This window comes from Manis javanica, chromosome 8 (genome assembly GCF_040802235.1).
Source record: "Manis javanica isolate MJ-LG chromosome 8, MJ_LKY, whole genome shotgun sequence".
Lineage (NCBI taxonomy): Eukaryota > Metazoa > Chordata > Mammalia > Pholidota > Manidae > Manis > Manis javanica.
Window position 1 is genome coordinate 31,056,210 of NC_133163.1, and position 16,359 is coordinate 31,072,568.

General features: G+C 45.4%; 1 protein-coding gene across 9 annotated transcripts in view; it reads left to right on the plus strand.

Moving 5' to 3' along the window:
- SLC8A3 (solute carrier family 8 member A3) overlaps positions 1-16,359 on the plus strand; it is a 139,448-nt gene that overhangs the window by 114,305 nt on the left and 8,784 nt on the right. For 4 of the 9 annotated variants that reach the window (XM_036999475.2, XM_036999605.2, XM_036999423.2 and 1 more), the window contains exons 3-4: positions 6,309-6,415; positions 13,857-13,874. In XM_036999475.2, the coding sequence (XP_036855370.1) occupies positions 6,309-6,415; positions 13,857-13,874 (125 nt within the window). Of the gene's footprint in view, positions 1-6,308; positions 6,416-8,870; positions 8,975-13,856; positions 13,875-16,359 lie in introns of all 9 variants that reach the window. The other 5 variants (XM_036999835.2, XM_036999554.2, XM_073242206.1 and 2 more) reach the window with 3 other exon arrangements.

The window sequence follows — 16,359 nt, forward strand, 5'->3', positions numbered from 1 at the left end:
TCCAAGGAGCAGGACATAACACCTTTGGTGAGACATTTTAGAAAATGCAACCTATGACAGCCTCCTCACCCACTCACAGTCCTTTTAAAAGCCAAAGCTTGGAGCCTTTTAATCACAAAGTCTTGTTTGAATAAGCACATTATTTTCTTACTTTATCAGGTAGTTGCCCATTTTGAGCAAATACTAACATGTGGTAAAATAATTTGTAAATCAACCAAATCTACTTTCCTCATTGGTATAAGCTCTCTCAAACATTCTGGAATCTGACACCGTGCACAGTGTGTGAGAATTAGCTCCTACCAGTTCACAAGAGCTGATTATTAAATGTTTAGGAATTTTGCAGGCTGGTTGTTAAAACTTAGTAGCTTGGAATTGACTGTAGTGGGAATATTTACACCATGGAAAGCATGCATCAAATCAGGGTTCCTGGACAGCTGGTTTACCAGCACAGCACTGGGTGTGGACCTTTGCAGGTCCTTGATGTCCTGCAGCATTCAGGAATCTTTTCCATGGCATTTTCATACATGGTCATCAGTCTACTTTTTAATACTACCCGGGATGGGGTGCTCACTGCCTTACAAGCCAACTCATCTCATTGCTGTAATGAGACATGGTGGAGTTGAAGTTTGCTTCCCTGCCAATGGCCCCCATCCTTTGGAAGTGGCACTTATGACAGCCCCAGAACCATTTGGAGTGAGGCCATCTCCCCCTGGGGACATCTCTCCTCTGGATCCACATATTATATCCCAGTTAGAAGTGCAGCCTTTAGAGCCACACTGAATTCAAACCCCAGCTCTGTCATTTATTTATCTATGACCTTGGGCAAGTCTCTTAACTTTTCTGGGCTCTGGTTCCTCATGTATAAAAATGGTGATAAAAACAGTATCTACCTAGTTACAGTGAAGATAAGTTGAGATAATACATTCAGAGAGAAGAGCACCTTGCAGGTTTGTTGTGAGGATTAAAGTGTTTAATATAAATAAAGTGCCTGAATGCAAAGTGTCTGGCACAAAGTAAACACTGTATAGATATCAGTAAATTAACATGAAACATTGTTTATGAGCCTTTCATCATCCTAGTCAGCCTGCTCTACGTGCACTATGATGTCCCTTTCAAAATACAGTATCAGAATGGGCCTAACAAACTATAGCCTTTGGCTGAAATGCTAGACTTTGATGCTAGCCCCCCTTTCCCTGACTGGCAATAACATCTGAGCATCTGCCTCCTTTTCCCTAAGGTTTTAATAGAGTCAGAGAGACCTAACAAAGGAGTCTTAGGCCCTGGCCCAACAGCATGGGTGTACCCTCGCTGCTTGTTAGACATACAGACTCTCAGGAGCCACCCCAGACCTGCTGAATCAGATCCTCATTTTAACAAGATCCTCAGCAGATACATATGCATATCAAAGTTTGAGAAGAGCTGTCTCCAGGGACCTTATGACATACCTATTTTCAAGGGAAAAATCAGTTCAGGCATCCTGAGCTTTCTCATGAGAAAAGGAACCTTTGCCCCCAGACCTTGGTAGGGGCAGTCAGGGGTGTTGGTGGTGGGCTGTCAGGGTGTGGTTGGAGCAGGGGAGGGCTTTTCTGCCCTGGTTTAGAGCCAGAGGCCTGCCAGGGGAAGAGATGAGGGCTGCTGGTGCCCTCCCAAGAAGATAAAAAAAGCGAAAAGAACCCAGCACAGACATGCGAGGCCTCTGACAGCTCCCACGGGAAGGCTAGCAACTGCGTCACTGACTCTGCAGCCCCATGTCAAGGAAGCTTTGTGAGCATTAGATGACCTGGAGCACCAGGATAAATTTAGAAATGATGAAAAGGAACCCTTCTTGATATGATGAAGAGTCATTTAGTAGGTGTCAAGAGGGAAGAGGTCACCAAATCAGAGATTATTTAGAGATTATTTCTAGCAAAGGAAGGCCAAAGGGCTAGGAAGCTACCTACTTGGAACACAACACGGAGGCAGATTCACTTGTTACCTGCCTAAGCTGTCTGCATTTCAGCAGGGGAATTCTGTGTCCTCACTGAAGCTGCAGCTTGGGAATGGCACTCAGAGTTTACCCACCTCCTTGTGTGAAACGAGATATAAGAGTAATAGGGGACATTTGTTAAAATCCCAGCTCTGCTGCTTACTAGCTGTGTGACTGTGGGCAAGTTACTTAACCTCTCTGAGCATCTGTTTTCTCATCTTTAAAGCAGAAGTAATAATACCTGTGTTACCTGGCTGAAGTAAGGGTGAAATAAAGTTCTTCTCATGGTGCTGAATGCAATGCAAATGCTTATATTGTCTTAGATTCCTTACTTAGATAAAGCAAAATTCACTGGGTCCTCCTCCAATGTAGTGTTCACCCGTTCAACAAATAAATGCTGCTTCCTCCCCCTTTCACCTTCAAGGAATTTAGTGCTCAAAGAGCACCTTTTCCTCTGCAGTACCCTGAGGAACAAAGACCTGATTGGAATTGGGTACCCTCAATGCAAAGGGATGTTCTGAGAGGCCAGCCAGGCATCCCAGAAATGTGGTTCCTAATCCTTCCTGGGATGTTGGTGGGAGGTCTCCTGGGAGTCCCTTTCCTAAGCAGCATGGCCAGGTCTCAGCTGGGAGTGCTGCATGCTTGGGCACCGCCCTCAGCCGAAGGCTCAGAGGAGAGGCAGTTGCAGGCCCCGGAGCCTCTGAAAGCATCACTGACTCTAGAAGCAGTTGCCCGAGAGAAGCTGACCCCATGACCATTCAGTAACTGCCACTTGGTTGGAAGGAGGAACTGGGAAAAGGAGAGACGTAGGGTTAAAAAACCCTAAGCTAAACCCATGAAGTAGGTCCTGGCATATTGGAGACCCTCCCATGGACTGGACCAACAGCATAGGCTAATAAACCGAAGGTGTTCGTTTAATGACCTTGGCCTTCTGGTCTCTTTGTCTCACTGAGAATCCTTAGACATTCCATCAAAATTGCCTTCAAAACATATATATTTTTGTCCCTAGCGAATTATATTTTTACTGTGAAAAAGCAAAATTGGTTCACTTCATCAAGCCTCAGGTGTGTTAGAAATTCACCTTTAGTCTCTCGGCACATCATGATTCAGGGTCTCCTCCAGGCCAGGCACTAAGATTACAGGGGCAATGGAGACAAGTTTCTTGTCCTCATGGAGCTCCCGCTCTAACGTGGACAGGCAGGCTATAAACAGGTAAGTCAATAAACCAACCAGCGGCTTCAGGCAGTGATTAGTGCACTGAAGGGAGTGAGCAGATGGAATGTGATGGGAGAGGACCTGTGGTGGACAGGTGGAGATGGTGTGGAGGAAAGAGACCCAGGGAGATCACGTGGCCATGGAAGGCCTCTCTGGGGAAGGACTGCTGATGTGGAAAGCCAGGGAGGAGGAAGGCACACCCAGGTGGAGGGGTGATTTCCTAAGTGGAAGGGACTTGATTCTAGGAACAGAAAGACCCATGTGTATGGGACCCACAAGCAAGGGGAGAATGTTATGAAGTCAGCAAGGTCAGTAGGAGCTGGATCACACATGATCCTACAGGCTGTGGTAAGGACTTTGTACTTATTCCAATTATGGGGAGTATGGTAGGACCTAGATTGCATTTTTAATATATAACCCTGGTTGTCATGCAGGGAAAGGATTGAAGGAAGAGAGCAAAGTCAGGAGCAGGAAAATCTCTTGGGCTACCACAGGGTCCAAGGGAGAGGTAATGGTGTTATGATTTTGGTCTTGATAGCAGAGAGAGAAGTAGTGGTGAATTACATGCATTAGGGAGGAAGGTCGGGGTGGAAGGAGGGAGGAGGGAAAGGAAAGAACCAGGGTAATTCCAGGTTCGAATAGATGATGATGTGATTGACTGAAATGGGAAGAACAAGTTTGGGAAGAAAACTCAAGACCTGGCTGGTGACTTATACTAAATTTAAATGTTCTTGTGGCCTCATTTGGCCTTGCAGCTTGAGCAGAACTGAGAACTTTCTCAATTTTCAAGAGCTGGAAGGAATTTCTCTAGCCCTCCAGGCAAGGTTAACACATTAAGTCCAAAGAGATGGAATGCCTTCCCCAGGAGTGATCTCAGGGAGGGAATCCTCCACCCTGCCTCCTCCACTCATTAACCCCTCCAACTAGTGCTTCCAGCTAGCCAACCTCAATTCCTCTTGCCACTACTTAATGTCTGCCCTCATTTCCCTGTCTGCAACTAAGTTGTTGATGGCTTCTCTTATTCTAGTTTTTCGGCTCACTATAAATCACATCAAGCACAAGGCATGCTGTTTTATGACATGTGGTCTGTCTAGCCCAGATCTTGTCACTGACAGGGGCACATGCCAGATTTTGGAAGAATATGAGAGTTGCTCTCATTAGCTCATGCTAACACCCTAACACTCCAAGCCTCTCTAATAACCCATTCGGGATCTATCATCCTGTTTTATCCAATGCTTTCTTTACCTGACTTCTTTTTCCAGTCTGAACCACCTTTTGAGTAACCAGTTCTATTTATTGATTTTCCCCTTATTTTCTGACTTAACGCCTGCAGACAGTAAGATTCTCTTACTGTTTTTCTCAAACCACCAAACTGGGGTCATATTACTCGCAGTAGTAATGGTTGCTATTTATTAAACACTTAAACACTTAACATGCCAAGTGCTTTGCATGCATTATCTCATTTAAGAATGCTCTGAAGTAGGTGTTAGTATTTTACTTTACCAATGAGACTTGGCAAGCTTTGCAAGTTGCCTGGGGTCACCTGGCTGGTGGGGGTGGGGACTGGGTTTGATCCCAGGTCAGGAGTCCCCAGAACCAATGCTGCACTCTGGACAAAGGCGGGCCTGCGAGTTGGGGCCTGTCAGAGAATGAACACTCACAATTGGTAGGGTGGCCAGCTGGGTTTCTCTGTGACTGCGGTGGGTGGAGCAAGTGATAAGGAAGTGAATGTTTTTGCAGCGATGGGATGGCGGGGTGTATTAGTAACTGCTATTGCATTCACTTCAGGAGCGACGGATCCACACCTGGTTCTACAGGATCGACGGTGTGGACAAAGGAACCTCCGTAGACATCCTATACTAACGGTGACTGGGGAAAGCTCAGAGAGCAGAGAGGTTGTCCTAAGCTGGAATGTAAAGACAGTCCCATTTTATGACAAAGGATAAAAGAAAGCGCTGATGGCCTCAGTGTACTCAACAAAGGGCAGGCTTTGGGGCACCCGTGTCTGAAAGGCTGCACACCCAAGTGCAGTGCAACTGGCTCCTGCACGCCTCCCCACTGTCCACTGCTGAAGGGAGGGTCGGCTCCATGCCCACCCCCATCTAGCAATGTCTCACTCCCTCTGGGATAGGCCTAAACCTCTTGACCAGGGTCTGGTTCTGAAATGTCCCCATCATCATGCCAAGGCTGGGAGAGAACCAGGTCCATCTCCATTTTTAAAGCTTCAAGTAAAACATATTTTTAAAAAATTAAGAAATACAAAAATGGACTACTAAAATTGGTTTATATTTTTCAGTGTTTAAATTAACAAAAGAAGTCCTCTTAACTTAAAAAAACAATATAATTGTGGTAGTCACAAGATCACTGTAAGATTTATAAACTAATAACTCAGAGTGCCTGAGAGTTAACAGGACCCAGTCAGTGTATCCTGTGAGTACAGAAGCCCCTCTGGACACAGTTGCGCAGATTTTGCTGAGGCCAACGAGGAATTACCAGAATGTGTGACTTGAGTCAAATGGCCCTCTAGGCCTCCCTGTGCTAGTCACTGCCACAGAGTAAGGGAGTTCTACTATTCCCAGGCAAGACTCCCGCAGGCCAACTCCCACTCTCCTCCACCCTTTCCATAAAATGTATCTTACAGATTAACATCAGTTCATTTCAAAAGTCAAAAATTTCAAAAAAAATTCTCTTTTGTCCCAAAAGCAAGAGGGATAAGGAAGTAGATGTTATGGGAGGCCGTACGTGTCTGAGCCATTATATGTGCTATTTTATCGTTCTCACAGCTACCCTGGAATGCTGTAAGCATCATTCAACCTGTTTGTGCAGCAGTTAAGTCACTACTGCAAAGTCACATTGCACATCCAGGATGAGAGCCCAGAACCTTTGACTATAAAGCCTGCACTCTTTCCAGTCTCCGAGTCTGACCATGCCACGAAGCCACATGAAGCCCAGGAGGAGCCCAGGGGGCCTGGACAGGGGCCCAGGACAGCCCCTTTCATCCATGCCCCTGTGGTGCTGCAGCAAATTTTAACCTTTCTGGATCTTTTCAGTGTTTCCTGTTTCTTCTCCTGGCTGGCTTGCCCCCAACCCTGCTCATTGCTTATGGTACTTATTTTTCCATCCACAGCAAAACAATTCACATCAAGGTAATTGATGATGAGGCGTATGAGAAAAACAAGAATTACTTCATTGAGATGATGGGCCCCCGCATGGTGGATATGAGTTTTCAGAAAGGTGTAGTACCCTGTCCTGCACACTAACATTAACACTCTCCTCTCCTCTTCTGTTTCTTCATTTCTGCAATCTGTCTCCTTCTCCCCACTTTTCTTCTGTGTCTCTGATTCACTTCCCCTTGTTTCCTTTCTTGTTCTTTGTTCTCTTTCCACCTCTCCCTCCCCTCTGTCCTCTCTCTGCTCCCAGCTCTGTCCTAACACCTGCCAGCCTGTCACATGGTATCTGTGTGAGGAATGCTCAAGAGCCAGTGATATTTTTTGTGGGGCTGGGAAAAGGACATGAGGAAAAACAGAGAGAGGGAGAGAGAATGAGACAGACAGAGAGAGGAAGAGCCCTGAGGTATCATGTAGGAGGCTTTCTGCCTCCCCTGAACGGCATAGGACATGGGAGAGAAAAAGGCCCCGACACCAAGTGGTGGGGCAGCACTGGGAAACTGGCCCCGGATTCTCAGCACAGGTTTCCGTGGGGCAGCTATTCTCTGGGAGAGGCTTAGAGCCCCTGGACACTGAGAACCAGTGAATTTGGATTGGGCTCTATTTGTGGTTCATCCCATTCCCCAGAGTAGGCCTTAGGAGCCATCTTCTCTGTCAGATCCCTGCTATGAGGCTGTGTTTCTCTCCCTGACATTAATCCAGCTGAAAGTACCGGGGTTTGAGTTCCAGGTCTCGATTGAAGCTCTACCTACTGTACTCTGCCTTCCCTATGTAGACCATCTAGGTGTGGAGGCAGAGTCAGAGCGGTGGGAGAGAGAACTCTGATCTGAGGACACTTCCCCAAGAAATCATAGGGCTTCTCAGAAGGGATGGAGCCTTGCCTTCAATTTAAATGACTCCATACACTCCAGGCCTCCAATAGCTGAGTCAGAAGGTCCTCTGGAGGGCTCACTGCCGGTATTTGAGGCAGTGCTCCTTCCGTGGCTGAGCTGTCAATCATATCCCTCTAGGCCATGACCATGGTCACCAAGCACCCCGTGCCCACCCCACAGCAGAGTCCCTGCAGTGGCAAAACAGGTCAGGCTCGGCCAGCCTCGCATCTCACAGACAACTTCAAGCCTCCTGTCTGGGGCCTAGAGAGAAATGCCTAGAAAATGCTTCTTGACAATCCATGAACTTTGTCTTTTGTTCACTGAGCAAGGTGTATAAAAGCACACAAAAAAGTGCCAAAAATGAACCACACACACACACAGGAGACAAATGCACAGCAAGTCCTGTACCCGACAAACCACCTCAGGTCAGGCTACCACTCTGCAGACAGCACAGCTGAACACTTTCAGGCTGGAACAGGAGCATCAGAGGCTCTGATTCAGTATTTTATGCTATTGTTTGTTAGCACCTCTTTGCTCTTTGGAGAGCGTTTAGGTCCCAGGCCAAAAATAAAACAAGCAGAAAGTAACTATCATGGCTCACTTTGGGGACCTACTGACCCCACTGTGGTTCCATGAGGGGCGAGCGGAAGCTGCAGAGGGAGATCTAGGTCCACACGGCAACTTCTCCAGTGGCGGTGGGCCTGAGCCAGCCTCATGCCGCGCTTTGGAGGGGAAAGATTTTCCAGGAAACTTTGCTTCCCTGGAGGATTTGTTTTTCTTAAACAATATGCTTTGTTGAAATACCCTGAAATGAACAGAAACATCCATTACCATGTCCTCCAGACCCTTGATAATCAGTGATTGAGGATGCTGGCCTCGGGACACATCAGCTCTGCATGATAAGAGTCCAAAGGTGGTTTAGAATTTGATGATGTACATCATTTTCTTCACATTTTCCCAGGAGCACATCAGCTATAAACATTAAAGGAGTCTTATACTGTGGTTAAAACATATTTATTTTAGGTCCTGCCACAGAAGCCCTAAGAGGTAAAGAATGAGAAAAACAATAGCATTCTACCTTCCTTTCTCTCTCTCTCTCTCTTTTCCAGTCTTCATAACTACTTTCCTTTAAGCAGTGGGTATAGACACAGGAAGGGAAATAAGCCCCAGGCCAGGTTCTGTTGATGTAGTTCCTGTTGTGGAAGGGCCCTGGGTCACTCCCAGTGGCCAGTAGTTTACCTGCTGCTCAAGGAAATGGCAGTTACCATGTGACACCCTACGGAATGTGCTGCCCAACTCATTCCTACTAACCGTCAGCAGGATCTAAACCAGCTCCTCCCTGCCATCACCCTCCCTCTCCCTTCCCTCCCCTGCTGTCCCCTGGATCCCTTCCTTTGCCCACCGTTCCCTGCCTCCTGGCTCCCTTTCCCTCTCCCCTGTAAGGACAACTGTGACCAAGGGGACAAGAAAAGCTAAGACCATTCTGATATGAGAACAATACAATCCACCTTAGTCCTGTCAAAAGCCACCACGGCAGGACTGGGCTGCCTGGGCCAAGAGTGATGTGCCATGACTTTAGAGGCTGTGCTCCAACTGACCAAGCAGTCTACCGACCCGGTCGACACACTCTCTCTCTTGTTGTCCCTACAGGAAAACCGTAAGGGTTAAAATAGTAGATGAGGAGGAATACGAAAGGCAAGAGAATTTCTTCATTGCCCTTGGTGAACCGAAATGGATGGAACGTGGAATATCAGGTGTGAGATTCTTAAAACAAACGAACAAAATGAAGCAGCAAAAGACAAAAAGAAAGGAAAAATGTAAAAAACTGAAAAGCAACAATCAAAATGCAACTGTATTTTTCTTCCCCCTTTTCTCCCTTTTCCCTCATTTCTCCTTTTGACCAGTGGATTTTTTTATTCTTTTCCCTCCTGTATTCTCGCTCTCACCCTGTTTCGGTATCATCTCTGCCTTCTTAGCCTTAGCTCATTTCCAAGTCCTCCTTTCCCACCTTCTGGGCAGCGCTGCAGCCTCAACTCCTCATTATCCTGATGGGTTACTTCCTTCCGCCTCATGGTCCAATCATACGATTGCCTGTGCCCCGCACTCTCCCCCACAGCCCACACACAGACACCAACCAAAACCTGTAAATGTGGGAACTCCTTGGTGGGTGGGGAGGAGAAGACAGAGAAAGGAATGTGATGCAATGCATGCCTGTGCTCCTCCCCTGCCTCCTTCCCCTCCCACCCCTCCCTCTGGAGCCTGGATTGAATGGGGGAGGGTCTGGGGTGGGGGGCCAAGTTGCAATGGTGCTTTGACAGTTTTCTGCTGCATTCCCCAACCTCCGGTGAGTGCTTGGTAGGTTACTCACGTGCAGAGTGGCCCATTGGCCCCTCTGCCCTTCAAGGAGGTAAGTGTTTTATCTGGGTGTTTCACAGTTGGATAGACCGTGGCATGGAAATGTATGCCCACTGTCAGAGGCCACAGCTTCTGAGAGCTCTCTGAGAGAGAGCTGGCTTCTGAGGTAGTCATGCAGTCTGAATCCTGAATTATTTTTTCCTCCCCTTGGCATTCCACCCCATCCCATTCTACCTCTGTGCCTAGCCCAAGGTAGGGTGCTTTATTTAGTCTACTTTAGGATGAGGCAATCCATAAAGCAGAAATTGAGTCTGCAAAAGGAGTCAGTAATTCTGGGCATGGAAATCTCCCTAGCCAGAGGGACCTGGAAAAGGACTGATATTTCCAGAGAGGATCCAGAGAATTGACTTAGGGGTTTTCCAACAGTAGAAGGGACTCTATGTGATGTAGTTGGTGTTGATCCCTGAGAAACAGGTTTTGGATGATTCACAGAAGCCTGCCTTTGCTTGGCATCTGCAAATGAGCACATCACCAGATCTCAAGGTAACCCTCATCCCACACCAGAGAAGAGGCCTCATCTCCTTTCCTCAGGACATGCATCTTGGAACACCTGCCAGGGTTTCATTCCTAAGGGACTGATTATGTTACAACAAAGGTAGATGTAAGGAAAGATTTCTTCCCTTGCAAAAAATGATTGGAAGCCACCACTTTGAAAGTTTTGGAGGAATATATTTGCGGATGGGTAAGGGTGGTCTTGGGAAATACCAAGAGAAGGAAATTCACATTCCCCTTTCAGGAAAGAGATGCTTCTGGGATCCTCATGGAGGATGGAACAGTGAGACTACTTGTTTGTTTGAACATAGTCACATGACAAAAAGCAGCATAAAGCCTTCCACTCAAGGACAGGCCTAAGATGTGGCAACTACACTCCCAAAGGCTCATCCATACATCTTCTTCTCAGACCCTCACCATTGATCAGTTGTCTTCTGGGGACTTTGTCTGCAGACCTAAGTTCTGTGCCCACACTGGTTTGGACATACCTGGTGTCCCAGAAGCAGAAGCCCTCTCCATCTTCCATTACTCATCCTCTCCTTGGCCACCTAGTAAGATGTTGCTATGAGGCTGACTGCCAAAGAGTGCTGGAAGAAAGAGGAAATCTCTAGGTCTTTTCTTCCCAAGTTGTGTTTCCATTTCTTCCAGTTCCTGCAACAGAGAATATTCTCAGAAATTGTCTCAACACCCACCCTATCTCATTCCCACCTCTCTTGTACATCTTCATGATTGGTTGGACACAGAAGACAACCAACACCATTATGAACTAGCTTTATCAATTTCCACAGTCCCAGCTATTTAGGTGTAAATGAAAACAACACAAGGGATCACATAGGGAAGCTGGAAAGAATGCAGTGGCTCAAGACAAGAATAACGGTTTGGAAGTCCACCATGACTTTATTCCACCAGTAAAGAGGCTCTTCTTTTCCTCCTCCCCATTAAGCTCCTATCAACAGTAAGACAGAGAGTCACCTAAGAGAAACCTTGTGCTCTTCAAGAGACTTGGCCAAACAAATGCCTATGGCTACTCCCCGCTGGAGGACCACTTTTTCTGCACTGGATTCTCTGTCCAAGGATATGTCGGCAAAGCCCTGGTTGATCCTAGTCCTGGGGGAGGGAGCAAGAGAGAAGACAAGGATTTCATCCAGCTATGGGTCTGATATGCCCCCAGATCTTCCCAGTTACCAAGATGCCAAGATGAAAGTTGTCAATAGAAAATGTATCAGTTTCCTGGCCCCCTGTTCTATTGTCTATAGGGTTAATTTCCAGTTTCTTCAGATATTCCCGTATTCTGGCATCAGACCATAAGGTGAAAGGTCATGAAATGTGATTGTCTAGACTCAGAATCAAATGAAAACATCTGATTTTCAGAATTCCCTGCCATTCTTGGAGTGAGAAACAGTACAGTGGAAATTGCTTTTCATTATCACTACTGCACAAAAGAGTCTTAGCCATTCAGAACAGCACAGTCTCTGCCATGGTCAAAAATGACAATCACATTCCAAAAAAAATAAGGGACTGGAGATTCTATTCTCAGCAAACAGACTTCAGAGGTGAGAATAAATGCTCTGCACAAGCTGGGGGAGGGGAAAAGAGAGAATGAATAGGAAACATGGTTACTTTGGAATAGAGTAAGCCCTGGAGTCTAGAGGTGGACATCAGAGAGTGACACTGAGCGGCATAGTCAAGGCTGTTGGGCCTGGGCCTGGACATCAGAAGCCTCAGGCACAAAAGGAGAGCACTGTCCCCCAAGAATGTGGCCTGTTGTGCCTCCTCTTATCAACGGGCTCATCTGACAAGCTGCCCAGATGCTTCCAATGAGACACAGAGCTACACTGTTTCCTGCTTGTCCCTGGGATGTCTAAGCAGGGATAAATGACTTTCACCTGATCCTGGGAATCAATACAGGGGAAAGTTCAGCTCCAGCTTCTCTCAATCATCAGCAGCAGGAAAAACACCCTGGAGGCATTGTGTCGCTCAGTATTGGCCCACCTGGATTAGTGGCCCATTTGTAAGCCTCAGATTCATGTAGACAGTGAGCAACGAATGGTGTGATTCCAGCTGACTGCAAACCCTCTCACTGTGCTAGGGATGATCCTGGTGTTGGTAAGGATGTCTCAGTGAAAAACAGGGCAGCGGGGACCTTTCTGGAAGAACTGCCCCTTGTCTGGCCTACCTGGATACACTGCTGTGTTCAAGTTTCTGGTCTCCTCTGGAATTTGGGAATCAGGAAGGGCTCTTCCATGCAGATCCATAGAAGGAGCAGAATGAATAAGCTCTCTTGCTATCTATTTATCATCTATCCTCCATCTATCATCTCAATATAGTAAGGAGATCTGTTGACCCATTACTCCTCAGAATCCCATATGGGAGAAACCAGAAAAAGTTAACTGCTGTTTGCCCTGTTTATATACTGTAAAATTCTAGATCCACATGTGTCTTCAGTGGTTGTAAATATGGAATGATGGATCACAGGCTTGAATTGCATTCCTAGAGATTTTTTAAAAGAAACAATTCACAGTTACCATCCCAACTCTTCCTCAGTAATCTCCATCAGTCACCATCTGCAGCAGGAGCATGTGGCAGGATGTTCTTAGACTTTTATTTGACAAGAGCCAGGGATGAGGAGCTATGTCACAAGAATTTTTATTTTAGGACCTTGACATCTAAGAGAGTTTGGCATAAGTACAAATTCAGGGACTAGGGACGACCTGTGTTGGGGATGTCTAACTCAGCTTCCCAGTCCATGTAGGGACTTTGTATTTGTCATCTCCCATCTATAAATAGCTTTCAGTCTTACAATCTCTCTGATCTAGAATATCTGGACTCTGATTTAGCCTGTCACTTCTGCAACAGGACGACCACCATCCACAGGTGCAGTAGCATAGGATATTTGAAAAATACAATTGTTGAAATTGGTGGCAAACAACAAACCTTTGTTGAACACCTACTAGTTGCAGTGGCTTTGCTAGGCACAGGTGATACAAAATGGTAGGAGTCAATGGTCCTAGGCTCCAAGCTATATCTGTAAAAAGATAAGCCATTCAAGGAAAACATTCTGCAGACCTTTCCTTTTCACCAGGTCATTCTTTTAGGGGAACTCAACGTTCTGGCCAAGAAGGTAGCTGGGAAGTCATTTGTGGCCATAGAACTGTTATGGGCACTAGGTAGCTGAGCATGATCTGATTAGGGATAGAAAATATAGGACTGACCACTGAGCACTCTTCCCCTCTTGTTCTCCATTACCCAGTGCCCTGAGTTCCTATTCAAGTCCCCGGGTCAGTTTCACCACTGATAAGCCAGCTAGTCTGGCAAGATTGCAGCCTATACAGTTTTCAAGGTAACTGGATTCCACTCCTTTACAGAATGGATGTGATAACCTGATTCCTTAGAAGATTACAGATAACCACCTCTGTCTATGCTCCACCCCTTTAGTTCTCTCATCCTCATTCGTCTATCCATAGCCCTCGGATTTGTAGGGAAGGCATGGGAAAAACTTAACAGCTGCAGGGCCCTGGTCTCAGCAGTCTCCCTGGTGGCTCCCACCTCTGCCGCTCCTGCGCATGCTCCAAATGCTGCCTTTTGCATGTGGCTGCAGAGCTCTCACCTACTAAGGCCACAGCTGTCCTCATGCTGCTGCAAGCACAAAGCCTGGGGACACTTTCAAGATGGGACCTTAATGCTCTTTCCTTTTCTTTCTTCCCTTTTCTGGTGTCCATTTGCAAACAGCGCTCCTGTTGTCTCCAGGTAAGAGGTGTCTTGCCCCCTCTTTTCTACTTCTTGCCTGTGCCATTACTAGTTTAGGACCAATGTCCTTTGATTTACTTAATAGGAACTGTGAGCTCAAGTTTACCTGACAAGTTCTCCTAAAGTCTGGGAGATTTATTTCCCCACTTGAAGTAATGTTGAGGAAGTAGACAATTCTTTGAGCACTGTTTCTGTGAGTGGATGTAAGTTAAGGCAGAATTGGTCCTCCCTGGGACCAGGAAGAGAATAGAAATTCATCAAAGAGATGGTGGGTCATAGACTTCTCCTGAGTCTTAATTCATTGTCTTCTCATGCGGTGGGGCAAGAGAGGGTGAGAGTCAGAGCAGAATGTCCTGATAGGATCATGATGGGATTTCAAAGAAAATGCTTGGATCTTGAGGGATCCAGGGAAAAATAATCAGAAGCTGCTGTGAAAACATGAAAAGCAATTTTTAACAAATCTGGAACTTTACTGATCCTGGATATCTTCCATCTCATCACAGCTGAGACCTAAATTGCTAGAACTTTGGTTCATGTGTTGCTGACCCTTCAAGTCACGTGTACCATCAACAACAAGAAAAATTAGGGTATTATAGGGGAAGTGGGGGGAGAAGGAGGCAATTACCCAGTTGCAAATGGAAATTCTGGAGAATTTGTCTTGGAGATTTTCTTATACAGAATCTATCTCCTGTTGTAGGACCTACACCAACTTTGAGAGTATGTTTGCATCAGTGAAATCAAATCATAAACAAATTCTAGTTTTGTGGACAGATAAGAAAGTATTTCAAACATCTCAGCAATACCATAATTGTTGGCGCAGGCAGACTGAGCTATATAAGACATCTCAATACATATTAAAATCACATGTGTCATTTCATCAATTCTTCAAACATATAAAAATTTTAAGGTTATTTGAGAGGCAACACATCTTATAGAACTCATTGGTACTCAAAGTCACCTATAGGCTACCCCCTGGGTTTGAGAAGGGAAAGTGTATATAGTATGGACATTTACAACCTTGGAGCCATAAACAAAAATAAAAAATGTGGGCAAATCCCTATACTTTTCCTTTATGAAATATTACTCTATACCAACAGGATAAGGACTACCCCCAACCCCATATATTCCAGTGCTTTCCCAGGGTAGTAATATCATAGCCTTGGGTATTCTTTCTCCACTTCACTCATCTTCTTGCATGAGAAGTTATTTGGGCTTCTTTGTTCCAACTCTTGCCTCTACCCACTACCAACCACACACATATACACAAAACAAAGATTGTGATTCAATATAAAGCTTCTCTATACTCTTAACATATTTGCACAAATGCCAATAGAAGCTAAAATATGAAAAGGAAGTATTACATTCCAGATTTTTCACTCTGTAAACCTTTGATGTGGGAGTCCTTGGTTAGACTTTAAATTCACTGGAAATCTCAAATCCTTGTTTGAATTTCCCTGGATGGACAGGTGAACATGATTAACAATGCCTGGCAGTGAAAGATGGAGAGTAAATATGTTCATTCTGAGCTACACCAGGTACCTGGGAGTGAGAGCAGTGACTGCATCACCCCACTCTTTTTGAGGATGCTTGGGGAGCATTCATAGAAATCTATTCTTGTCTGGCCTGGCAAGCTCTTTGTTCTTCCAATATTTGTTCAACCTTCCATCCTATTCATATTCTCTCTTTCTCTTTATTTCTTTCTGTTCATCTCTCTCTCTGTCTTTCTCTCTTTTTCCTTCCTCTCCTCCTTTTCCTAGATCTCAGAGTGTTTAGTCAGTCTGCATATCAGGTTCACCTGTCATTTATTCTTCTTATTTGAAATCCTGAGTCACTAACATAAAAAACTGATCAGAATCGTTATGGTGTTTCAGGTTTGAGACATCACTTTCTCAAGAAATTAACTCAATATGAATGTAAAGGGGTGATCATTATAAAAATAGAAAAGGCAGGAGTTTCTACCAAACCAAGACACTAAATAAGACTTGATTTAAAGGCATGTGAATCAATCAATTAACAGAAATATATGGAGTACCTCTGTGGGGCTGTGGGAGATCCAAAGATAGAGAATTGGTTTTTTGTCAAAGAGATTTTTGCAGAAAACTAGATGGCAAAACTTACTGTCACCACAGGGGTAGACAGGTCAGTAGGTAGATCAATATTCTGCTAGATATAGTGCTAGAGTGATAGCTAGATAAGGGCTAGACAGGTACATTTATACGTCACTGGAGAACTCATTACATTGGTATAAAGTTCTTGTGGCACATGTAAAGTATGATATGGGAAAATTGGGAAGGGAGGGATAGAATAGTATTGTCACTGCTAGGATAAGCATTATAATATGGTGCTAAAACCTGCAAGTAGAAGAGAAGAGTACCCATGCTTTTAAGCAGTCTACACATCTTTTTCCAAGGGCTTTTTCTCAGAGTGGTTTACAGTCTGACTTCTAGGACTGATGACCTCATATCCAGAACTCTGCCCAGATTTG